The sequence below is a fragment of the Nanorana parkeri genome, unplaced genomic scaffold, assembly GCF_000935625.1.
Source record: "Nanorana parkeri isolate BGI_ZX_2015 unplaced genomic scaffold, ASM93562v1 scaffold2122, whole genome shotgun sequence".
Taxonomy (NCBI): domain Eukaryota; kingdom Metazoa; phylum Chordata; class Amphibia; order Anura; family Dicroglossidae; genus Nanorana; species Nanorana parkeri.
Genome location: NW_017308390.1, coordinates 217,440 through 244,434, shown reverse-complemented (window position 1 = coordinate 244,434; position 26,995 = coordinate 217,440). Strand labels below are relative to the sequence as shown.

Genomic DNA, 26,995 nt, shown 5'->3' with positions numbered 1-26,995 from the left:
CCCCCCCCCCCTAAAATACAATCTAGAGCCCCTGGCCCCCCTCTCCTGCTTACCTTGTTGCAGGGAGGAGGCTGTGAGGCGGCACGTCTGTCCCGGTGATCGGTGGTCGATTGGGAAGGTCTGCTGCAGACCTTCCCAATTGATCCTGCACAATCCTTTCGGCCAGCGTTCACTAAGAGAGCGCTGGCCGAAATGATCCGTGTGCTGGCGCAGACTCAGCTACAAGGTCTGCATCCGACAGATGCAGACTGTGTAGCTGCTCTCGCAAGTCAGGTATGCGGTCCGTGACCGCGTACCTGACTTCCGAGCTGGCTGCGGGTCACAAAGTACCGGCTCGCGGGCCGGTACATTGAGACCCCGGCATTTTTGCCGCTCCCTAGGAATCTGCCGCTCAAAGCAAACGCCTTGTTTGCCTCGCGGCAGATACGCCCCTGATTACATTTCATTCTTTCAATAAAAAAACTGAAAAGAAATAAATGACTAAGCAAACAATTATTTTCGTTGTAATATGTAATATGCATCAAATGTAATTTTTAGATGCCTATTTTAAATTAAGAGGACAAATATCACTGGTGTCTGTGTAAAACAATCACAATTCTAGTATCCTTTTCATATACAAAATCCAACAACTGTTCTAGTATGCTGATAAAATCCCAGGAATCTCAGGAGGGAGAAGGATGAAATACTAGAGCAGTCTTGAATAAAGTGGGTTAAATCCATAACCTCATAGATTGTTATATTCATTTTTTTTAAATCCACACCTTGACATTTGTCTGCACCTACCATGTCACAGTTTGCTCTTACTGCAACTAATCCCTGCATTACGACTCTGCCCATAGGGAAGCTAAAAATGTACACTTAGATTATTACATTCTTTGATATTTGTAAATCTTGATTTTAATAATAGGTATAAAAAGCCTCTAGAACTGGATGGAAAGTCTTGGCTGCGATACAGTACTCAAGGTTTCCCTTTAAGTCGCAACTGGGCTTATACATTTATTTCTGGTTAATGTCTGTTCCATAAACAGGTAATCCAGATTGATTGTGCCAACGAATTAGCAGTAGTGTGATTGTTGAGACACAGAAGAAACTGGGATGGACTTGGATAGAGGCAATACACATGACTAGCAATAGACATGACTGTGGGAGAGATACCACAATTTCTACGTATGCAGTACATGTGAACAAATGCCTGGCATTTCTGTGAATAGTGCGATTGTTATTTGTTACTATATTTGGCCAGGTGCAGGCACCATTTTTGACAGACACACTATACAGGCTACAATAACAAGGAGGCTGAGCATGCACAACAAAAAAAGTCTCTGCTACAGGCATCTTGTTAGAGAGATCAGTTTTAAAGGCCACAAAAACATTGGAATGGGGCTGTGGCTGTGAGTTATAAGCAACTGACTGCGCACATGCACTGTAAGAACTTTCTCAATATATAGTTACTTTGCAAAGTGAATGACAGTGAATAAGTAACATATGTTTCATATGGCCACTGCAGAAATGGTCAATGGTGCAGAAATGCTATTGTGCAACAATATATTTTTTCAAATCCTAAAGCATTCAGTCACTGCTGAGATCAAGGAACATCAAGGAGGTCATTTCAGGTAAATGCAGCCATCTGGTTATAGCACCACTAGCAAAAAATTCAACTATTTGGCAAGCTTTGATGTGAATTTTTAAAGTTTGTTAAAATGTAACCTGCAGTCAAAAGCGGTTATAACTGGTATTTTAGTTATGGCTAAATGCTTGCTGGAAGACCAGCGGTGAAAACTTCTCATTGGACTCCATTGGGATGATTTACTAAAGACATATATGCTCGAGGGATAGTGATTCAATCCTAACCGCACATACGAGTACATGCAGATTGCCAGTGCAAATGCAGCTCCTGTCACCTGATCATTAACTTGAATGGGTGACAGCTGCTAAACACATATTGGGGATTCCTGCTGCAGGAATTCACAAGTTCCTGATGCAGGAATCCCTAAACGCACCTACTATGGTAGTTGTGAAGGAAGCCTTATTCAGTAAAAGGAGGGGAAATTCTTCAACATAACCAGCCAGAACCCACTCTCTTTAAACCAGATTAGTGCATAATAGAATCTGGTTAATATGTTTTAGAATGAGCACACTTTATTGAATAAAGGCTCATTTACATTGAGCCGCATTGATTTGTATAGATCAACACAGGGTCAACACAAGGGGACCTGGAAAACAATTGTTTGCTATGTACCCTTTTCACACCACAATACTAAGTTAAGGTGTGCTGTGTGGTGGAGCACTTCATAAAATGCACCATGTCTGCATTTTTAGACACCGCAATGCACAACAAACATGTTACCGGAGGGTATTGCAATGCACTGTGGTGCATTCAGTTGAATCAACTGTCATTTTGTGACACTTCAATAAGTAAAAAAAAAAGTAAACAGTAAAATGCATTGTAAACGCATTGTACACCAAAGTACACGTGTTATACGATGCATAACACGTGTGGGCTAGTGTGAATGAGCCCTAAGGGCTTGTTCACCCCACAATGTGCATGATAATGAGTGTTATGGCAATGCATTGAAGGCACTGTATGCACCTTCTGCAATGTGTCACCACTCATTACCAAATGCACATCTACAGTGAGCTTCAACAAACCTGCGATGTAGAGCACAACAATGCACACAATGTGTACTTTGCGGTATTCTGCGTTTTTAAAAATCGCACAGGACATATTTTATAATACATTGAGGTGCATTGACAGCCCCCTAAAACAAATAGACTGTTTAGTGCAATGTGCCTCAACTTATCACGTTGTGTGAAGGAGCCCTAAGGGCTTGTTCACACCAAATGCGGACATGAGTTTCTGCACATGCAGTGCGTTTTGACCGCATTACAGGTCATTAAAAAAAAAAGGGGCTTTCAGTGCGTTCCAGGGCGTTTGCATGCATTTTGTTGCATTTCAGAGCAGAAAAAATAGGGCATGCTGCAGTTTTTCCACATGCTCTGGAACTGAACGCTCTGGTGTGAACTAGAGCCCAAAACACCATTGGAATAAATTGGATGTATTTTTGATGCGTTCTGCAACTGCTCTGCATCTGCTCCGCACTTGGTGTGAACTAGCCCTTAGGCCTCGTTCACACCAGACACAGTGCGTTCCGACCCGATTCTGGTCAGAACGCACTGCATCACATTGCGGCCGGCTCACTATGTTGCTGCAGTGCAGCAACATAGTGAGCTCTATTTTGTTCGGACCGGACCGCAGGCGTAATGTGCCTTGTGATCCAGCGTGGCCGATTGCATTGCGGCCAGAGTGCGTGGCTACAATGCCATTCACTTCAATGGACTGCCACTCCCCCTCCTGCCCCACAACATAGTGAGCCAGCCGCAATATGATGCAGTGTGTTCTGGCCAGATTTGGGCCGGAATGCACTTGTATGAATTTATTAAAACTGGAGCATGGAGAATCTGGAGCAGTTCAGCTTCTCTCTTTAGTTTGTTCAGTTAAGATATGAAAATTAAAGAGAGAAGCTGATTGGTTGCCATGCACAGCTGCTCCAGGTTATGTCTGCTCCAGTCTTGATATTAACTTGAATGGGTGACAGCTGCTAAACACATATTGGGGATTCCTGCTGCAGGAATTCACAAGTTCCTGATGCAGGAATCCCTAAACGCACCTACTATGGTAGTTGTGAAGGAAGCCTTATTCAGTAAAAGGAGGGGAAATTCTTCAACATAACCAGCCAGAACCCACTCTCTTTAAACCAGATTAGTGCATAATAGAATCTGGTTAATATGTTTTAGAATGAGCACACTTTATTGAATAAAGGCTCATTTACATTGAGCCGCATTGATTTGTATAGATCAACACAGGGTCAACACAAGGGGACCTGGAAAACAATTGTTTGCTATGTACCCTTTTCACACCACAATACTAAGTTAAGGTGTGCTGTGTGGTGGAGCACTTCATAAAATGCACCATGTCTGCATTTTTAGACACCGCAATGCACAACAAACATGTTACCGGAGGGTATTGCAATGCACTGTGGTGCATTCAGTTGAATCAACTGTCATTTTGTGACACTTCAATAAGTAAAAAAAAAAGTAAACAGTAAAATGCATTGTAAACGCATTGTACACCAAAGTACACGTGTTATACGATGCATAACACGTGTGGGCTAGTGTGAATGAGCCCTAAGGGCTTGTTCACCCCACAATGTGCATGATAATGAGTGTTATGGCAATGCATTGAAGGCACTGTATGCACCTTCTGCAATGTGTCACCACTCATTACCAAATGCACATCTACAGTGAGCTTCAACAAACCTGCGATGTAGAGCACAACAATGCACACAATGTGTACTTTGCGGTATTCTGCGTTTTTAAAAATCGCACAGGACATATTTTATAATACATTGAGGTGCATTGACAGCCCCCTAAAACAAATAGACTGTTTAGTGCAATGTGCCTCAACTTATCACGTTGTGTGAAGGAGCCCTAAGGGCTTGTTCACACCAAATGCGGACATGAGTTTCTGCACATGCAGTGCGTTTTGACCGCATTACAGGTCATTAAAAAAAAAAGGGGCTTTCAGTGCGTTCCAGGGCGTTTGCATGCATTTTGTTGCATTTCAGAGCAGAAAAAATAGGGCATGCTGCAGTTTTTCCACATGCTCTGGAACTGAACGCTCTGGTGTGAACTAGAGCCCAAAACACCATTGGAATAAATTGGATGTATTTTTGATGCGTTCTGCAACTGCTCTGCATCTGCTCCGCACTTGGTGTGAACTAGCCCTTAGGCCTCGTTCACACCAGACACAGTGCGTTCCGACCCGATTCTGGTCAGAACGCACTGCATCACATTGCGGCCGGCTCACTATGTTGCTGCAGTGCAGCAACATAGTGAGCTCTATTTTGTTCGGACCGGACCGCAGGCGTAATGTGCCTTGTGATCCAGCGTGGCCGATTGCATTGCGGCCAGAGTGCGTGGCTACAATGCCATTCACTTCAATGGACTGCCACTCCCCCTCCTGCCCCACAACATAGTGAGCCAGCCGCAATATGATGCAGTGTGTTCTGGCCAGATTTGGGCCGGAATGCACTTGTATGAATTTATTAAAACTGGAGCATGGAGAATCTGGAGCAGTTCAGCTTCTCTCTTTAGTTTGTTCAGTTAAGATATGAAAATTAAAGAGAGAAGCTGATTGGTTGCCATGCACAGCTGCTCCAGGTTATGTCTGCTCCAGTCTTGATAAATTCCCCTCACTGTGTCTGGTGTGAACGAGCCCTCTGGCATCTTGTGAGATGAACTTCGTAAGAAAATTTTTACTTACCAAACAAACAAAAAAAAGCCATCAGCCTTGTGCATAAAAAAGATGAATTCTCGCCAGATTTACGTCCTTGCCGGCAGTGAAAGGTTCACTTTGGTTTCATTACACAAACCATGAAAATTACCTATGATCGAAATATGTAAAACAACCGCACTCTGTGGGGTAACCACACAATTCTGTGTCCTGTTTTGCCATTTTATTTAACCCCATGGTCTGCCACTGTATTACACATAGTGATGGATTGCAAAGCATCGATTCCTAAGTAGAGCAACAATAAATCCACACAAAAAAAAAAAAATCACAGTCTGCTTTGAATTGAGTTGCAGGTAGCCACATCTGTGCAAATACATGCAGAAAATCCAAAGGAGCAAAAGATACAAGCATGACATGTAGAATTAGGGAGAGAGGAAATCTGGGCTATGGTGCAGGGTGTCACAGGCTTCACGACATGCTGGAAATTTTCTGCAGAAGTCCAGACATTTTCTTTTTTTCCCCGTAGAAACGAGGCCACCTTCTGTGTGCCAATTAAACAGTGGATCCCTCACCAACCTTCTTGTGAGGAAACCTGTTCCATCTGCCAATGCTAAATCTGTCCATACGGAAGAAACCTATTTCACTGACTTTAGCAACTGATAATTGAGGTGCCCATCCTTATAATAATCTCGGTGCGCCTAATATTTATCCAAACTGCTGGGATTTTTCTTTTCCAATGCAAATGCAGTCAAAAGATGGTTAGGTTTAAGCAGTCACAGGGATTACCAGCTTGCTGGGCTATTTCTCTGGCCAACATCATGTCATTCTTTGTAGCCAAACCCTTGCTCTTGCTTGTTTCTAAGCTTCAACACAGCCATTTAAAGATTTTTGAAAACTTGAAGTCTATACTTAGAATGAAGCCACTACCTCCCGTAAGAAGTCATCCCTGCCCTAGCATGACATAATTAAACGCTGGTACTACATTAATACACAGGGCATCATCGCATACTAATAAAGGAATTCATGTTGTCTCATTTTTGCTTTGTTGGGAACACACTACTGACTAATCACAGATACAAAACCATGATGGTCTATTACATATTAAACAAACAAAACAAAAAAAAAGATATTTTCAAAATAATAAAAAACTGCATCCTGAGAGTGAACTGGCATCCTGACCTAGCAATCAAATAAGCGGGTTATCACCCAGAAATAAGCACATATTTAGTGAGGAATGCTGAACTGAATCAATAATTACATATCTCCCTGAAAGAGAAGAGCAGGGGATTTCCACTCATAACACGTTGGCATCACTGCTTGTCCCAGGGCAAAACTTCAACCTTGTTCTGCCAACGAACAGCTATTTCCATATATGATAACCTCAGAAAAGTTCAAACCTGACAGAGTGCAAGCTTCTCAATAAACATGTACTCGTTTAACCCTTTCCCACCTCAAATGTTATGTTATACGGCTTTTATGTGTGTCTTTACAGTGCTTTTTCAACCCTATAGACACACGCAGGATGTGCCAGTAATAAGGGGCTTTAACACCTTTGACTGCAGGCCCCTGAGGTATTAAGGGGATTACAAAAGTCATATATTATGGACCCAGTGTCTCACCTCTGCTAGCCTGTTTATTACAACCTCCTGCCAAAGGCTAAAGGAATATGTGGAATACTTTGTGAGCTCAGTGCACTCTCTGTCCTACTTAACAGGCTTCTTATTTCATTATAAATGTATAAGTCACTGGCAAATTAAACTGCTGTCCAAGGTCTCATTAAACAGAGCACAAATCAGTGTGGTGTGCAGCTCCCTGGTGATTTGTGATTTCCCTCACTACCCCCCTCCGCCTTTGCAATTGTGTTGCACCTGTCTGCTCCCTAAGCAGGCACTGATTCTGTACTATTTCTTTCATTGTGCTGCTTTTTTTTTTTGTCACCCGGCATAGCAGACATGCTTTTTTGGGAATCCCTATTTGGCCATCCCTCATAGTGCTCTCCCCACCTCCATCCATTCCATACATGGACTAGGGGTCCATGGTCCCTGCCCTCCCCCTCACCTACTCCATTAATGGCTTCTTTGCTACTCAATGGCCCAGAAGCTACCAAATAAGGACAGGCCGTCTGCCTTTCCCTGTGGAGCTCCCCACTGACTCTACATCTTCAGGCAGAGTATAAATTGACAACTCAGTGCTCAAGACAGCACCCAGCCAATTTCAAACACAGCACCCAGCTCTCTTGTGCTGACCAGGTGAGTACCAGCAGGGACCTATAGGTGGCTTGTTGCTCCTTCCTGTCAGATGGATTTCAGCACTTAGACTACTGGGACAGTCAAATCAAGCTTCGATTTTTTTGGAATAATTTTGAAACAAAACTTTTTTTTTAAAATCAGTCTGAAATATTGGTTTCCCTTCAAATATCTGAACAAAGCAGGATTACCACACAGTCAAGGCTGAACTTATTGGCATTGATTTACTAAAAGCAAATAGGTTGTTCACTTCTCAGGGGAATTTTCCCTTTTAGCTTAGCGAAATTAGGTGAAAATTCACTATGCAAAGAATATCCAATCACATGCAAGGATAAAAAAAAAAAATTGCTTGCACATCATTGGTTGATGGCAGTCCACAGAGCTTCACCTCATTCACTATGCTAAGGGGATAAATAATAAGCGAACAGCCTATTTGCCTTTAGTGAATCAACACCATTGAAGCATATCTACAGATTTCTATTAGAGGTTATGTTGGTGCTCTAAATGAATGCGTTATCTGGGATCAGTGCTACTTGTAGTTCTTCTACATTATAAAAGGACAGCTATCTACAGCTGTTACACATGTATATGTGTCTTTTAATGTATTTATAACACGAATACAGTGGGATATTGTCAGTGGAAATAATTTTCTACATACACAACAGCAGTATGGAACAGAATGTTAAAAAAAAAGATAAACAGTTGAGGAATAACTACTTTTATTGACTTTAGAATGACTACTGCCTCAATCACCTGCATGTAGCACCATTTGAAGTGGGTGACCTCAAAATACCCAAAACCTTGCATAGTCTGTCCTAATTTTCCATGCCAGGTGCAATTGTTAAAAAAGTGAGATTTAACCCCTAGTTCAACTATAGTAAGACACAAATCACATCCTTCTTTTCATCTCCTTCATGCTGTTTCTTACTGCATGAAAGAGGTTAACCTTGAGAGGGATGATAGGAATGTATGAATATGTCCAGAGAAGAGGAGGACAGTGAGGGTTTGTGTGAGGAAGACAGCTGCTCCCTGACTTATGAGGATCTAGGGTTACAAGGACAGGAGGGGATGGAAAAGCACATCCTATATATTTTAACAATAGTTTGTTTGGTAATATAACAGACTTCTCTTTTTAGTACCAAAAATACAAGCCTGTTTTAGTGGGAAACATTTTCCTATATACATTGACAGCTGATATAACAAGTTTGATTCTTATAAATTGATCATTTTAGAACTAAACCCAGGCTAGGCAATGATTGCACTTGTGCTCGTCACTGAGACAGAAAGTGATATGAAATACAAACTTTAAAGTTGGCACCAGAAGCCATGAAGAAATCTCCTAACGTGGGCAAATATTTTGGTGAGGAGATTTCCCCTCACTTTGGAGAGGATTCTCCTCCCTCCTTGTTGTGTCTCCAGGAAATAGAGGAAAAATCTCTGACAGGTGTTTTAACTATTCCATACGCTGTGAAAGATATGAAATAATAATTTGTAGATGCCAATGTCCAAAAATCCACAACAACTGTTAACAAATTTTATCATTTATTGTTCTGATGAAAGGTGGCATTGGATTGATTGCCATGGGTTAACTTACTGCACTATGATTGCTCTTGGCCTGCCCACTTAATAAATAAACCCACTTATTTAGGAAATTGTTGCCACATGTAATTGTGAACCATGTACCAGTACATTGTCGCATTTTAAGGGTAAAGTTGGCCATACACCTTACAATTATCTGCAGACTTTCTGTGGTCAGATGGAAAAGGTGTAACAGATTCCTCCATCTGCACTTAACTGTGTGGATGGAGGAATCTCCACCTGGGCCGATCTGTTGCACTTTTTCCATCTGACCACAGAAAATCTGCAGATAATTGTAAGGTGTATGGGCACCTTTTAGACTATACATTTATAAAAGAGCGTGCAAACTATGAGTCCTGTGCTTATATTAAGTATGTGTTGCCTTATGTTCACAGTGTTTGAGCTGTGTGTGTAGCTAAAGGAAGCCAATTCTAATGCTTTTCCCTTTTTAATTGTTAACAGAACGTAACCTGCCAACATGTGTGACGATGAGGAGACTACCGCCTTGGTGTGCGACAATGGCTCAGGGCTGGTAAAAGCTGGGTTTGCCGGGGATGATGCCCCTCGTGCTGTGTTCCCCTCAATCGTTGGTCGCCCTCGTCATCAGGTATGTAAGCTGTTCTCACTATACTTAAAATATTTGATTTACCATTACACCAAATAGTGATGCAGGAAGCTAGCATACCTTGAAATTGTATGTAATGGTTTTAAAAAACATTTCCAGTTCAAAGATTCAAACAGTCCATCAAAAATAAATTCTTAATAGATTATCTAGGGTGTTCTAATAATCTCTCAATAAAATATAAATACAGAGGTATAGACTATTCTTTAGCCCACTGATAAGCAATAGTTAAATAATTCACAGCTTGTTTGCAACAAGCCTCTGTATCTGCAGTGCTTAATCTTTCCTTGTTTTTCTACTACTGGGAGATAAAAATAGCAAGTGCATAGGCCCTGTCCTGCAATGTTCAGTGATAAGAGGAGCCAGTTATTAATAGGCAGCTTTGAGCCTGCTTATATTCTCCTACCGTACTGTGTGCTGGGTAAAATTTGCCTTGTTATACATTCAATGCTGGCACCTTTTTGAATGGTGCTGCCATAGCTGAAATAACAGCAGGGGCATTTCTAACGTCCAAATACTCATGAGGGGAAGCTAAGCATATTAAAATTAAGCTTTGCCAACAGCCCATTAGTATCATTTACTGATTCCCTGCCAAGTTCCCCACAGGGAATTTACTGGGCCCATTGGCACTTGGGTCATAGGCAGCTGGGCAGCTTATAGGGCCAAATAATAATGCCAGCTGAGTAATGATCCTGTCACCTTGAGTTGTAGGTCAGAGTTTTTCTAATCTGAAGTTATAATGTCAATATATATGACAAGAACTTCAAAATATCTAGTTTTAGCAACATAATGCAATATGTTCTGTGCTTTGTATGTGCTGGCAATTTTATGCCCTTAACTTCAGTCTTCATTTTTCCTACTTTAGGGTGTCATGGTTGGTATGGGTCAGAAGGACTCCTACGTAGGTGATGAGGCTCAGAGCAAGAGAGGTATCCTGACTCTGAAATACCCAATTGAGCATGGCATCATCACCAACTGGGATGACATGGAGAAGATCTGGCATCACACCTTCTACAATGAGCTCCGTGTAGCCCCAGAGGAGCACCCCACACTGCTCACTGAAGCTCCCCTGAACCCCAAGGCTAACCGTGAGAAGATGACCCAGATCATGTTTGAGACCTTCAACGTCCCAGCCATGTATGTTGCCATCCAGGCTGTGCTGTCCCTGTACGCCTCCGGTCGTACCACAGGTGAGAAAAAGAACCTGTGTATTCTGTTATAAAGGCAGAAGATGTGTCGGTAAAGAAATGTTTCAAAATAGAGGAGAGAAATGTGTCTGGATGCTCATAACATCCTGATGGACAATACTCCCTTTTCTTTGCTCTAGCTTTTATCAACAACAAAATGTTTTGCTTCACTAAAAAAACATACTAAATATATAGCCTGCTAAATGTTAGGATGTTAATGCAAAACTTAGTCTTGATGAGGCCAGCAAATTGACCGTTTTTAATTTTCATTTCCAACCAACCCTCCAATAATGCACGAAAGTCAAATTAATTATTTGCAAGTTCAAGCAGAATGTTACGGGAGGCTTAATCTTCTTACACTGGTGACACAGACATCACGTCTCTGAATCCAGCCTATTTTATGGTACAGAAATACTGGCTTATATTTACTAAAATAGCACTTCACAGAGGAGGGGGAGTGAAGCACTGTGACCCCATGCTGCCTTGTATCAAACAGAGGGGTAGAAACATCTGTTCCATATAAAAAAGAGAGAAGGAGCAGTAATTGCTTGTGGGTTCTCTACTGTTTACTGTTTTTTTAATTGAAATTCCTATAGCTGTATGCTGATTAGAAAGAAGAATACAAAAGTGTGATAATCTAATCTGTCTCTTGAAAGCAGTCTGCCAGCAGCCTTGTTTTCTGCCGATTTCTGTACACTGCAGTGAACTACCCCTCACTTTGGAGGGAGGCTTTGTATTTCCAAGAATCTAGTATTCTTTTATTCCCAATAGTGTCATTTTACTATTTCCTATCACTGGCAGGTAGCTGACCCCTCTACTGTTGCAAACATACAGCAGAAAGCTTTTGCAGCAGCATGTACTCGTGTTTCCAGGAACTGTGTGCTACTATTTCAAGCTGTTCATAGTAGCAGACAGCCATAATGACACAGTGACAGTGCACAGACCTTTAGTATGCAAGTCTGTCATTTTGTACTCCACTAATTCACTTTTTTTTTTCTTGTGATTTCAAGGTATCGTTCTGGACTCCGGTGATGGTGTCACACACAATGTCCCCATCTATGAAGGTTATGCTCTGCCCCACGCCATCATGCGTCTTGATCTGGCTGGCAGGGACCTCACAGATTACCTCATGAAAATCCTGACTGAGCGTGGCTACTCTTTCGTGACCACAGGCAAGTTTTGTGTCATCATTCAGCTTCTAAGAATTTAGTAGCTGTAGGGCTCAAAATCTCAAAGGTTTTTATCCTTGGAGCCAGCTTCATGGCAATACAGAAGCAATGTCACACAGCACAAAATCTTTAATGAAATTGTTAGAGCCCACGGCACGAAACATACAGTAGCTTCGGTTAGAAGGCTAACACAGCTCTCTGATACATATGACAACTATATCTTGGTAATTGCAGCAATGTGTAACTACTATGAAAATGTCATATTACATACCAGTCAAACACATGACAACTTGCCTAATGGATGCTTTTGCCTAATGGATGTAGAATCGGCTAACTTATTTACCTTTCATTAGGCTGGGTATGTTAGCCTGGCAATGCATATCCCTTATTGGTTGTTGTGTTACTGCACATCACCGTCTTATAGTTAATCAAATAAAGCCCATATTGTTTGCCAGCACGTAGGCAAGGAAGATTTGCACCGGTGTTTAAAGTTAAATTTTTCAAACACTGTGGTTGCAAAGCAGTATGTTTAAGATACATTTTTACACTTATTTTACCCTTTATGCATTGGAAAGATATGCTTTGCTGGAAACCTCACCACAGATGGAGCAAGCAGGATTTTGTTCAACACACTACACTAAAATGCATAAATGCATTCGTATTCTAAATGCCCTAGTAATGGTTACTTACTGCAAATGTTCTCTTCATATAAATGCTCTCATTTAATAATTTCCTATTTTTCTGATGTACAGCTGAACGTGAAATTGTCCGTGACATCAAGGAGAAACTGTGCTATGTGGCTTTGGACTTTGAGAATGAGATGGCCACTGCTGCCTCTTCCTCTTCCCTGGAGAAGAGCTATGAACTGCCTGATGGTCAGGTCATCACTATTGGCAATGAGCGTTTCCGTTGCCCTGAGACCCTCTTCCAGCCTTCCTTCATTGGTAAGATATGCACATAGAATCTAACTACTAAGCTGCTCACAGACATGAGAGATGTTTGGAAAATCCGATTGCTGAACAACTTGTGCAGAACAGCTAACAGATTAGCTAGTTGTATACAAAATGGGTGGCAGATTCTTCCACTGAGATTGGTTGCACAAGGGGTGCCCATAGATATTTTCTATGATTTTCCAGAGTAGGTGCATCTCATGTCTTTTGGCACTTTACATCAGCCATTACTATCTGATACCAACAATGAACACAAAACCTCTATATTCCATAGGCACATAGGAAATAATCTAGACTGTAGCCTTGCATATTTATTTAGCTGATCTGCATGGAGACCCAGTAATAAACCATTACAAAGAGGAGAATATGATAGGCCAGGAGAAAACATTTTAAACTGAATTGTTAATTGATTTGGAATACAAACCCGAGTACTTAAAAAGCTTTATTTCAAACACTGCTACCCAATTCCTCTGACTTTATCTAAGCGACCAAAAGCTGCATAGTATGATGGTTGCTGTATTACTCTATGTAAAATCCAGTCTAGTTAAAGGCAGATTTACGTTAAGGCGAGTGAAAGAACTTTCATGCCATTATCCACAGCCAATACAAGCTGTGACTTCAACAAAGACCCTTTTATCATTATTAGGCCCCGACACCTGTTGTGTACGCAGTTGCTGTCCATTTGGCAGCATTTGTTAATCCAGCAGGGGACTCTATCAGCACCTGTTCTGCACAATCACCACCCTTTGCGCACAAATTATGATCCTCTATTTCTTGCAATTCCCAGGTATGGAGTCTGCTGGTATTCATGAAACCACATACAACAGCATCATGAAGTGCGATATTGATATCCGCAAGGACCTGTATGCCAACAACGTCCTGTCTGGTGGTACCACCATGTACCCTGGTATTGCTGACAGAATGCAGAAGGAAATCACTGCCCTGGCTCCCAGCACCATGAAGATCAAGGTAAGCTTTTACTATAAACTAGGCACTTTAGAATATTGCAATGCCAAACAAGCAACCCAGTCCCACGGAACATCCTATGTTATTATCAGCAATGTACATCCACACATTACCACTGCTGAATAGGGAAGATAAAACTTTTCTTTAAAAACATGTATTCACTTTTAAAGGACCATGGAGGCTTGGTTTTAATTTCTATTAACTGAAAACCGAACTCTGAGTCATGTATGTTTTTTTGTATAATAATAGGATATATAACCTGTATAATCTATAGGATCAAATTTTATGGCGAGAGACACAAAGGTGAGTTGCTGCAGGTATTGTATTCTATACTTTACTCATTTTCTTCTGGTTTTTTTTTCTTCTTATAGATCATTGCCCCACCTGAGCGTAAATACTCCGTATGGATTGGTGGCTCCATCCTGGCTTCTCTGTCCACCTTCCAACAGATGTGGATCAGCAAGCAGGAATACGATGAGGCAGGACCCTCCATTGTGCACAGGAAGTGCTTCTAAACCGCTCACATTCTCCTTTGTTCAAATGTACACAGTACCTCCGACTCAAGACAAAGAATACGTGGGCAGCCACTGTACAGTTTGTTTACACTCCATCATATTTATTACTTTATAAATAAATCAAATGCCGTTATTAAGTCCAACAGTGTTTGCCTGTCTTATTTTGCTCTGACTGGGATGTTATTTCAAAATAAAAGGAACCATCTTAAGGCTTGGTTGTGTTGTGTGACAGTTTCTTGGGGAGAAAGAAATCCTAATTTGTTTTAGTGCAGCTGAGGACTGGACCCCTTGATCTGTTGCATTGAAAGATGAGCATTTATTTTGGTTCCATGTTTACAAAAAAAAAAGCAGAATAGGTGTGCCAGTTCCCTATTACAGTCATATTTATTAGAATTTAATAAACAGAGCAATAACTATGAATGGGCACCATTGTTTTTTATCAGACTATTGGATACATTAAACATCCGCAAAACGGTGTCATCCATTACTTTTCCACAGCCCAGTAGCACAAATTAGCCAAATCTTTGAGAATGTGGAGACACTTTAACAGCAGGAATCAAAAGAGCAACTGTTATGGTCCTGAAAAGAGGCATACAGAAATCTGAATTGCATGGTTATGAAGGCTCTTGTATCACTTAAGGATAGGAATATGCCTGTAGACTGCATTATTGGAAAAGTACCCTATCATGAGATATAGATTCAGGCTGCCACTTCCAAACACAACATCTGAAAATACTAGTTGTCTGGCTGTCAATCTAGCCCCAGGTTTCAATTCTTCAACTCCTGATGAAGTTAATTTACTAAGCGTAAATAATGTTTACTTTAAAAAGTGAATTTTACCTTTTGCAAGGGAAGTTTTCACTTAGACAATTTTATGTCTAATCACTTCATTTTCCTTGCATGTGATTGGACATTCTTTGTAAAGCGAATTTTTACCATATTCATCAAGCTAAGTGAAAATTCCCCTGCAAAGTGAACACACTCTCTATTCCTTTTAGTAAATGAACCACAATAAGTATTCAGATAATTACTAACAACTATTCTCTAATGTTACTGAACTTCATATTTGTTTCAGGTCGCTGCCTTAGACAATTTAAATGGCAGAAGGTCCACACGCCAGTCAACTAACAATTGTTAAAAGAAAGTCAGCAATGGCAGTTTGTTGACGGAAAATTAACAATGCTACTTAGAAAGCTGTATAAGTAGAGGAGCTTTCGTAAGGGAGAGTTACTGTACTTAAGTTTAAAAATGTGTGAAATATAAACATATGTTTTTAAACCACTTTTAATGTTTTGATTTTAAGGAATCTTGTAAATGTGCTTCAACAACTTCAGAAACTGATCCACGCAGAATTTTACCATATATATATATATGTGGACTGTACCACAATATAATGGTACGAGCCTCACAAACTTTTTTTTTTTTAATGTTAGGTTAAATTACCTGTTTTTTTTCCCCCCAGAAGCCTAAAGAAGGCTATATACCTTACAATCTGATTGTATAATTTTCTTTAGATATACCAGAAACTAGGTAGTGCACAGGGGTGGAACTACCGGCGGTGCAGCCACCCCAGGCCCCAAGGCTGGGGGAGGGGGGGGGGCTCACTAACAAGGACGGATGTGGTGGTGGAGGAGGCCGGGGCCCAGCTCTGGAGGCGGCCAGCTGCGGCTGGTAAGGAGCATCATGTGCCGGGTAAGGGACCCCGACCAGCCCACCTAGGACCCCTCAGAGCCCACCACAGAGAGTCTCCGTGGATTGTGCAGGATCTATGGTGGGCTCGGAGGGGCCTCAGGTGGGCCCAGAGCCCAATTCATATACTGTTGTGCATTTCTGTATAATATATTGCTGGGATTTGTAGTCCCCCTACAGCCAGTGCTATTATGTATTAGAGTGTAAGCTCCTCTGTACAAAAACTAATGTGGCTGGCTCAGTGTTCTCTGTATAGCACTGCGGTAGATGTCAGCTTATTATAAATGTATAATAGTGTGTGACTGTGGGGTGGCATTAGAGTGTAAGCTCCTCTGGTGCAGAGACTGCCGGGGGGTTTGGGGGGCCAGTGAGATCCGCTTCCGCCCCCCTTTCGGAGCCCCCTCCACCCAGATAAAATCGGGCCCTTTATTAGGTCTGCCACTGGTAGTGCAGGAGCCTAAATGAGTGGATACAAATAAAATTATTTGCTTTAGTAGACCATCACATTATATAGTTTTGTTGAATCTACAGGAATTGCGTTACAATCAGATTGTAAAATGTATGTTCTGGTAAGCTGTGCTATTGACATAACAAAGATTTCCTCAATGCACTCTAATACAAAACTACATATGCTATTGGGAGCAGAATGACCACTTTTAGAGGCAATAAAAAGTGCAGACAAAATATAGTTTTTCTAAAAAGATGAGCTATAACACTAGGCACAGCAGTTGTGTGTGTAGCCAGTAAAGTCATGAAGCCGTCATATAACAAATGTCACTACAATAATAATAAGATACATATGTCTTCTTTGTAACAGCTGCTCTTCATGGCATATGGTTAAGTTCTTCTAAGTACATGAAAAATAGTCCACAGTCTACACATGCACTACTTTAAATAAATATTTTCAAGTAATCACTTTTCATGTTCCTTAGAAATATTACTAACCTATACTGTAATCTTGTAATATTAGAGAGCGGTATCATATCTCTGTAGAAATGACCACATACCAAGTAGGGTTATAATAAAGTAGCAAAGGAAGACCAGCTGACATGCTGATGTGGGAATAGCACATTCTCAACATATTAAATATATACTTTATATATAAATGTTAAAGTAAACAAATGTAAGAGGACGCTCTCTCTAACCTTCACAATACAGCTGGCTGGCCTTCTGTCCTGATGTAGCTAAGACTTTAAGCTAATGCATATGAATTAAGAGGATATTACAATCGCCCCTTTGATATTATGTACTGTGAAGGTCCTTTGTGGGCCGTTGATTCACATTAACCAGGTTAATGGTGACCTCTTGTTGTAGCTAGAGGACTGTGTTATATGCTTTTGGTGCATTAAGTAATCCAGTCCTCTGTCATGGTAGAATTAGGGTAATCAACATGGCCCTAACAGACAATATATTTACCCTTTTAACAGTTCTGCCCTCTAAAGTGTAACTCCAGTCATATTAAGTTTTAACCTTAAATAGACTAGATAAGGGGCTACTCTGTGTCTCCATTGGGGATATTACCCCCACCTGCTGTTTGGTGAACACTCAGGCAGGAAGCCTAGGAAGTCTCCATGGAGCACCAGACTGCAATAAATACCTAACAGAAGTTCTAACCCTTCCACAACTAAAATTTAAAAAACAAAAAAGGTTTTTGGCTGAAACGCCTTTCTCATTTATATGAAGACAGGCATTTATGATGGGAACATGTCAAGCAGAGTTTCATGTTATTCAGTGTAAAAAAAATCCTGCTTACATTGAACGTCCACCTTTAAAGTTGACATTTACCTTCTTTGACTAAAAAAATCACATCAGCATGCAGCTCTGCCTACTGCTATGAAATCATCTTACATCCATTAGTTAAACAAACATATTTTTATTTTACTTACAATTTCTTGTTTTCTATTTTCTGGTCCTCTTGGGCATTAGTGATGTACCCAAGCGTTTCATTCCTGGGACGTTTACATTGCTGGGAAAACTCATCTGTAATCTCACAAGATCTCAAGGAAAGGCATTTTCCTCCCCTGAGATGATGTACATGGTCACATGTCCTAGTCACATGTGCCAGAGTTCCAGGAAGTAAAGGGAGATGTATTCATTACAGGGACTGCAAGAGGCTGATAACAGATTAAATGTAGGTACTTGCACTGCTTGCATTTAAATAATACAGTTTTTGATGTACTAATGATTACAGAGCTGCATAAATGAGCCTAAAATCAGCTTTAATAATAGTATAAACATACAAGTGTATAATCAGGGCCTTATTGGTTGTCTCAGTCGGAGAGGTGAACACTTTTTTCCCAATGGTAATAAAAAAGAGAAAGTCTCTCTCCCACCTTTAACCTGGCGTCATATAAATTCTATGTTGGAGGAGTCAGGAAGAGCAAACTTCCTTTCTGTCTAGGTTTGTGAAAGGGCCACTTTTTCCTTTGTTCCTGAGGTCTACCACCCTGTCTCTTCTGATCCTGTGGGCCATGAAAAAAATGATGTTGTGACCTCTTCCCTTTTTCTGGGAAATGTTTTACCTTCTCTGAGTACCTGGTTAACACCTCTTCAAGGCCTGAACCAAAGAGCAGTTTTCCCTCAAAGGGTAACCCACAAAGTTTGCATTTGGAGAAAACATCCCCATCCCAAGATTTTAACCAGATATCTTGCCTAGCAGAATTAAGAAGGGCTGCTGATCTAGCAGATGCCCTAACAGATTCAGCTGTAGCATCCGCCAAGTAAGCAACCGCCTTACTCACAACTGCTAAGGAATCTAAAACTTGTTCTGAAGGAGACCCCTGAGAAATATGCTGGGAAACTCTTTCCAACCAGATATGTAAATCGAGGCCATAGCAGAAGAATTGGCATCCCTAAACCTATGTAATAAGCCTTTTCCTTTGCAATCCATCTGGTCTTTAAGATTACCAGAGTCTTGAAAAGAAAGATCTGCTTTCTTACATACCTGAGACTCATTTTGGACATTTAAAATATTTTTCCTCAACATCCTTCCCAAAGGGAAATCTCCTTCTCCAGGACTGAAAAGCCAGGAGTTTCCTTTCAGGATCTTTCCACTCTCCTGAAACCAAATCCTTTAACCACTTCCTGGCCGGCCGTTGTAAAAAAACGGCCGGCCAGGAGCTCTCTAGATCTGAGCGGGCGTCTTTAGACGTCCGCGCTCAGCCACGCCCCCTCGCGTGCGCGAGTGGGAAATGCCGACATTTGAAAACAGGCAGCGATGCCCGTTAATATATAGAGCCGGCGTTTTCATACATGGGCGCACCTATGTGCGTGTATGTATGTTGGGGTGTGGGAGAATTAAAACATTTTTTTGTTTTGTTATTAACTTTCATTTGTTAAACTTTTTTTCACACTTAAAAGCAATATTAAAGTCTAAAGTCAATGACTGCTGCTCCTTGACATTTAAAAGTTCTAGTTTGGTCTTCTGAGCAATGGCCTTGATATCCTGTTTTAGGGTGGCTCCTTTCTCTTGCAGGTTCCTATGGAGCCACCCTTGTGTGTGCTAGTAAGCTGTGTGTCTCCACATAAGCACAGCAAGGCAAGTTACTCAGTTGCTCCCTGCTTCTGCTTCCTACATCTGTACTTTTCTAAGCTAGTAAATGAACAGCTGCTGAAGACCGTGCTGTCTCTTGTGATCTTGTACTCAACAGAAAGTTCAGGGAAGCTGAGCTGAGAGATTTGGAGTCAACTTATCTGAAACATGAGAGCTTGGGCAAAAATTTTAAGAAATACTTTGATGGGCATTGTATATTTGTTTGATCAGGATTCACTTTTGAAAAAAGTTTGAGCGTTTAATACTATTTTACCTTTATTGCTATCACATTGGGGGCTTACAAGTATTGGGGTTGACTCTTCAAGGAGATATTAGGGGTCTATTAGACCCCAATGCCACATATTCTCTCAAATGAACTAATCAAGCACAGGTTGAGCTTGAATAATGTAATACCCAGTGGCTGGGAAATGACAGCTCTAAAAACCGTTAGTAAAAAAATGATCAGCAACTGGATATTTTGCTCTCCCCACCAACTCCAATCATGCCTGACACAGGCCTGCAAGAGGGGCAGTGTAGTCTGGAATACATGGCAGGGACAGGAAAGGGGGTGTCAGGCAGGGGAGGGGGTGCTCTGCTGCGGGGACTCCTGGAACTGCTTGGGCTGTTGAAGCAACTAAATGAGCATGGAGCACCTTAGCTATGAGGAAAGGAGAACTATGGGGTTAAGGCTTTTCCATAGTTCTCCTTAGGGTAACGGGAGGACACAAAGTAGCGTCCTCCCGTCACCCTAAGCTCAGTACTGCTCGCAGTATACTGAGACTCCGCAGCTGTCTGGATCCGCAGAGCCAGCTGTACCCGCCCCCTCCCCGTCCGTTCCGCCAGTCAGCGCTGGCGGATCGGAGCGGGGAGGCGGGAATCCAGCCCCTCTCCTGTCACGGCAGAGAGCTGTGACAGGATCGAGAGGTGAGCGAACGCCGGTATGTGTTCGCTCACTTCCCGATCTACTGAGCCGACCTTTGACAGTCTCATTGTCACAGGTCGGCTAGAACTATGAGGTGAGTGAAAAGCACTCACCTTATAGTTCTCCTTTAACTGAGCTGAATTTATTCTCCCTTCAGAAGAGGTATTTAGGAGGGGGGAATTATCACTTTATATACATACAGAAACTGGTCATATAGTAAATTTGTTGCAAAGTTATTCCCTTCATGTCCATTGTAAAAGTGAGAACAGTTTGCACCTGGAGGAAAAACAGGTTTAACCTCTGCATACTTTACATAAAATTCTTTACATTAAGAGCAGTGAAAATGTCAAATGAATTTCAACATGAGCCAGTTCCAAAAAAGTACTGGATGTGTTACTAAATGCGCAGAATATAAATGGCTATATATTCCCATAGGAAGCAACTCTATAAATTGTTGTTTAAGGGCCTGTTTGCACTATAGCTTTGCGCCAGATGTACATTATTGTGAATTCAGCACACGCTATCGCACAGTGCGCCTAGCATGCGGTACCATGCATTACGTGTTTTTTGTTGCCATTCATTTAAATGGCACCCCATTGCATCTCCTAGCGGCATGCAGTACTTTCTTCCACCGCTACACATGGTATTGCGTAACTGCGTGTTGTACTGCAACACATGACAGTCAGAATGGCAATGTAATGCATGTAGCGCAGGTCCACACTTTAGGTGTTCTGTGTGATGGTGTGTGCTAAACGTATGATGTGTATTTAGCACAAAGCTGCAGTGTGAATGGACCCCTAGGGATGCCTGGTTACCTTTAGAGATCAGGATGGGTATTTTCCCTTTTCAGCATGCTGGACCACTTCATAGGGGATTTTTGCCTTTCACTGGGTCAGCTGCGTAGTTGAGTTTACGGGGATGCAAGGTTTTTAAATAATTTTTGGTTGAACTTATTGAATATTTGTCTTTTTTTCAGCTTGACTAACTATATAACTATGACATTTCTAATCAATCACAAGTATGTATGCGTGTGTTTGGTAAACCAGAGAGACCATTCTCGTGACTAAGGAAATCACATGAATGTAACTACTTATAAACAGGGAACTAAAATCAGAGAATGAAATAGCTCATACATAGAAAACTTGTCTTATGGAACCTTATGACAGCATCACAAGGCCAGACATTTCTGGCAAATGTTAATTTACTAACTTTATTAAAAACAAAATTAGAAAAAAATACGAACTGCTTACATCTATTAGGTCTAATTTACACCGGCAGTGTCAAACCTGCATTGATATGCATTTAAAGGATATTTCTAAAAGCATATTAATGCATCTAAGGATTTTTTACTGGTATAATTTAAATAAATGCATTTACCTGCATATAGGTGCACTCATATTAACTGCGTTTAGATAAAATAGAATTCTATATGTCCAGGGTCAGATTGCAAACTCTAAAAGTGGCTAAATGCACACAAACATGCGAAAGCATGTGTAAATGCGGCTAAACTTGATTTAAAGTGATATTAACCTCCCTGGCGGTCAATATTTTTTGCTTTGTTATTTTTTTGTTATTTCCTGCTGGTTCCGCCCCCCTGCGACGCGGCCGCTCGCAAGGGATGGAACCTGGAAGACGGATGCCGGCATCGGCCGGAGGACACAGCGCGGCTCGTAGGGAGAAGGTAAGTGAAGCGCTGTGTAATCCCAAGTGGGGTTCGGGGTTACCTCTTTTGGTACTGAAAATTAACCCCGAGCCACACTCCGGAATACCGCCAAGAAGGTTAAAGAAGAACTCCAGGAAAAATGTTTTAACCCTTGTGGTGGGGCAAGCCCTGCACTGCAAGGGTTAACTGCTTGTTTTTGTCTAGGTAAAGAAAAAAGCTATACTCCCTGATGCTCTGAGCCAGCTTGTTCTTAGACTGGTCCTTCCAGCATCTCTCCCCTCCTCTGCAGCAGTCTAAGGTACCGTAAATCATCACGTGTATACATGGTGTATAGACGTGAGGACGCTAGGGAAGATTCCAATGCTGTAGGGGAGGAGGCGAGAGGCTGGAGGGAGCACTGTGACAGCTGACCGGCTGTGAGCTTAGGGTGAGCATAACATTGTTATTTTAGCACCTAACAAAAATGAGCACTTAACCCTATCAGTGCGGAGGTAGCTACAGAGCAGGGTTAAGAAGGTTTTCCTGGAGTTCTTTAAAGCCAAAATGTTTTTAAGCTATTTTAAATGCTGATTAACTAACTTACAATGTGTGCTGTTCCTTGGTGTTTATAAGTTTTAGCTTTCTAAAGAATCAGCTGGTCGCCCGCGCACTGTTCCTAATATCCTGTTGTAGGCTGGCTCCTTCCCCTTGCAGGGTCCTATAAAGCCACCTTTGTGCTAGAAGATGTATGATCACTTTCCATTCATTCATCGATGGGGACACAGTAAACATACTATGTCCTCAATTATTTACAGGAGGTCGGCGTTCACTGATCGCTGACTGATTGTACCCGCTCTCCATCCTGAGTCGCTGTGACAGGAGGCTGAGTGAGCGGTGCTGGGAGGAGAGCTCAATCTCCTCTGAAACCTGATTCCTCCCCCACACCGCAGGCCTGGCCTCCTGTGACAGCTGACAGCTGTCTTCTCTTCCACACCGCCGGCGCGCAACTCACAGCGCGCTCCCCTCACCAACCCCCCCCCCCCCCCTGGCCTCCTGTGACAGTTTCTCTCCTCCCCGCTGGATGCTGTGCCTTGTCAGAAGGGACACAGAGCAGCACCCAGCAGGGAGGAGAGAAACCAGGGATGCACCTCAATTTTTGGGCAAAACAGTATGTTTCGGCGGCCGAACTTTTGGTGCATCCCTAATATAAATATTGCAGAAAAATGTAAACATGCATGCATCATGCAAAGGTACATACTTTAGAGAGAGAGTTTTTAGAGGGAGAGGGAGAGGGAGAGGGAGAGAGAGAGAGAGAGAGAGAGAGAGAGAGAGAGAGAGAAAGAGAGAGAGAGAGAGAGACCCAATGTTGCCCCTGTACAAAGAATTTTAAGACCTCATCTGGAATATGTAGCACAGAAAGTGCAGAATAGGGCAACTAAACTCATAAGAGTCATGGAGGAGCTCAGCTATGAGAAAAGATTAGTTAAACTAGATTAGTTGAATGTATTCTCCCTTAGGAAGATATGTCTGTGAAGGTTCTCATTCATCCAGGTCATGGTATGTTTGTAAAAAATAAGTCAAGGCAACTGGACTTGCTGTATTTTTCTTGAAGATATTTCAATGGACATCCAACCAGCTTTCTCAAATCAGAATTACTTGTTCCAAAATTCTCTGGTAAGAAATATGGTGAATGTTTCTCCAATCCACGTAATCTGTTAGTCGCAAACCATGTGTTGTTTTAATTTACATAATTGGAGCTAGGTGTTAATAACCTGCCCTGAGAGAGAGAGAGAGTGTGTCATTCTGAATTAAGAAAGCTGGTCCAGTGAAACATCTTTTCACTCTATTTTTTACAGAAATCCCTTAGGAAGAGCTTCAGAGGGTCACCCTTAATCATGATCACCATGTATACATATATAAATGATCCATATAGTTAACTTGGTGCAAAGTTATTCACTTTAAGGTCATTGCAAAGGACAAGGGGGCACTCTTTACATCTTGGGGAAAAAAAGATTTAACCTTTGCATATGGATAGGCTTCTTAACAATTAGAGCTGGCTCCCTGAGGAGCTGGTTCTAGCCAGCTCAGTTAATTGCTTAATAAAAAAAAGGCTGGATGCATTCCTAAATGGACATTAACAGAGGCGGCTCTCTAATTAGGCAAGTTAGGCAGTCGCCTAAGGCCTCACGCTCACGGGGGCCTCGCGGCTGCCTAACTCGCCTAGTCTGCAGCAGGACTGGTGCTGTGAGGGGACGGAAAACACACACCTTTGTCTGCGGGTTCAGATACAGGACTTCATTCTACACATCCTCCTGCTGGGACTCCGCTCAAAGCTCAGCCTGTGTCAGTGCAGCAGCTAGAGCGAGAGCAGAAGGGGGAGAGAGCCGGCACATGAGGTAGCGTGCGGTATGAGGAAGGAAACCGCCCGGAGCGGCTGCGGTGGACTCACCGCGGAGCATGGGGACAGGCAGCTATAACGGGACACTCGCAGTGGCGGATCCGAGGGTGGGGGGTCGAGGTTATAGCCCCGAGAAAATGGCCGCTCCTTTGACTTGTCATTTCACTGGCCGCACCGTTGCACTGACAAATCACGGCTGGAAAGCAGAGGGCTGCTGCACTGAAGTCAGTGGCGAGAGGAACAAACAAAAAAGTGACCAGGTGAGCTCTGTACCCAGGATGCGAGTACCAGGACACTGGGCACACAATGAGAATTGAGTACACTAACATCCTTGGAGCTGCTACAGTAGTGCTACTACTCCCTACAAGGGAGAACTCCCATCATCATCTGGGCATATTCTGGAGCTGGGGATGAGCTGGGGGTGCTGACCCATTGTGGGGTGCTCACAGGATATAACCCACGGGGGGTGAATGGGTGATATCTTCAGCAGAGCTCTACATACATATGTAGCGCTGCTATGCTCTGTAGCGATGTCCATATTTTTATATGGCTGCAGTGTTTTGTACCGTTGCTCTGTACGTTGATCGATAAATGGCACCATCTTATTGTGCATAGGTAGCATCCTGAGGGTGCAGGAAGTGGGTGGGAGGATTGGGGGAACCAGTGTAGGCAAAAATCTTTGCACATGCCCTGCGCCCATCCACTGGACATCCGCCTCCCTCTATCACTGATTATCACAGTTCATTTTTAATTATTGCTTGCATTTTTTAAATTATGGGTGTAAGTGGGGCCTCGCGTTTTAGTTTCGCCTAAGGCCTCACAAAGTCTAGAGCCGCCTCTGGACATTAACATGGCTATTACTATTTATAATTATTAACACTAGAGATTGTTGATCCAGGGACTATCCGATCACCTCAAGGGAGCATGGACCATGTTTTATAAGGTTTTTTTTTTACCTTCCTCTGGATTAACTGCGCGTATAGGGTTTTGCATATGGAGGTTTTCAATTTTATTCATTTATTTATTACTATTGGTTGAACTCTATTGACTTATGCCATTTTATAACCTAATTATGTAACTATGTAGGAATTGAACTCTAATAAATGGTGCCTGAAAAAAGGCAGATAGAGGGCACAGAATAAGTCAGCAGTATTGCCACAGTTGTCGCTGTGGCTGATCTTGCCCCATCACCAGGGCAGCCATCAGAAATTTTAGGGCCCCTTACACGGCTTTAGGCCGCCCCCCCCCCCCCCACTGGACGCAGGGCTTAGTGACACGCTGGACACAGGACCCACCTGAGAGTGACCCTGCAGAGCCCACCATAGATGCTGCACAGCCCATCTGAGACTGTCTATGGTGGGCTTTCAAGGGGTCTCAGGTGGGCTGGTCAGGGCTGCATCCCTTCCTCCTTTCCTTCCTTCTTTCCTAGCTCCTCTTACCTGCACACATGGCCTCGTCTGCCGCCGGACCAGCTAGAAGTGACGTCACTTCCGGCCAGTCCGACAACAGACGAGCGGCGTCGCTGATGGGGCACTAGCTTGTCTCAAAGCCACTGGAGCTGCAATGCTGGGGCCCTGCTCTGCTAGGGCCAGGCCTCCTCGCCCTTCACCGGCGGCCGATAGTCATGTAAGGGACCCGGGCAGGCCCCCCAGGCTGCCCGGGCCCCTTACATGAGTATCTGCCGTACACCCCTGATGGCTGCCCTGCCCATCAACCTTGCATTGTTCCACACTATGTCTCTATGTGGAGGTGGTCGTTCTGGTAGAGGTGTTGATTGGGTAGAAAGAAACAGCCTAAAGCAGAGTTACAGCTTGGGTAATATAGGTTTGCAGATCTGGTCACTTTGGTTACTCTGTGGGCACCCTTAAAGTTTGTAGAAACAGGGAAATCTAGAATCTTATGGAAGGCAGGGAATCCTGTACAAGGGGACTATTAAAAAGGGGGGGGGGGGGGGGTTGTCGAGTGTGAGATCAGAGGGAGGAAACTGTAGAGACAGGGTTTTGCTTCCTCTAGCCTCCAGCAAGAAAAACAGTGCACAGCACAGTAGTGACAAAATCTCACTCCAAATCTCCTCACAATGCAGATATACAGCTATGAGGCTGTAGGTAAAACAAAAGGTAAAACAAAAGCTACACTTTCAGGGTATGGCTTAGGTTAGGCATAATTAACATTTCCACATGTTCACTATAAGATACCAAATGTTCACTTTTTGAGCCCAGTACCACATTAACGTGTATATTAAAATATTGTCCACCCTTGACTGTATATGGACTTTTGTCCATTACA

General features: G+C 42.5%; 1 protein-coding gene across 2 annotated transcripts in view; it reads left to right on the top strand.

Annotated features, from left to right (window-relative positions):
* Positions 1-14,739, top strand: part of LOC108800760 (actin, alpha cardiac muscle 1) — a 28,490-nt gene extending 13,751 nt beyond the window's left edge. The window contains exons 2-9 of one of the 2 annotated variants that reach the window (XM_018572754.1): positions 3,474-3,485; positions 6,825-6,828; positions 9,591-9,724; positions 10,605-10,929; positions 11,937-12,098; positions 12,848-13,039; positions 13,833-14,014; positions 14,383-14,669. In XM_018572754.1, the coding sequence (XP_018428256.1) occupies positions 9,596-9,724; positions 10,605-10,929; positions 11,937-12,098; positions 12,848-13,039; positions 13,833-14,014; positions 14,383-14,526 (1,134 nt within the window). In that variant the 5' untranslated portion in view covers positions 3,474-3,485; positions 6,825-6,828; positions 9,591-9,595 and the 3' untranslated portion in view covers positions 14,527-14,669. Of the gene's footprint in view, positions 1-3,473; positions 3,486-6,824; positions 6,829-7,434; positions 7,543-9,579; positions 9,725-10,604; positions 10,930-11,936; positions 12,099-12,847; positions 13,040-13,832; positions 14,015-14,382 lie in introns of those variants that run through there. The other variant, XM_018572753.1, reaches the window with a different exon arrangement.
* Positions 14,740-26,995: the final 12,256 nt, after the last annotated feature.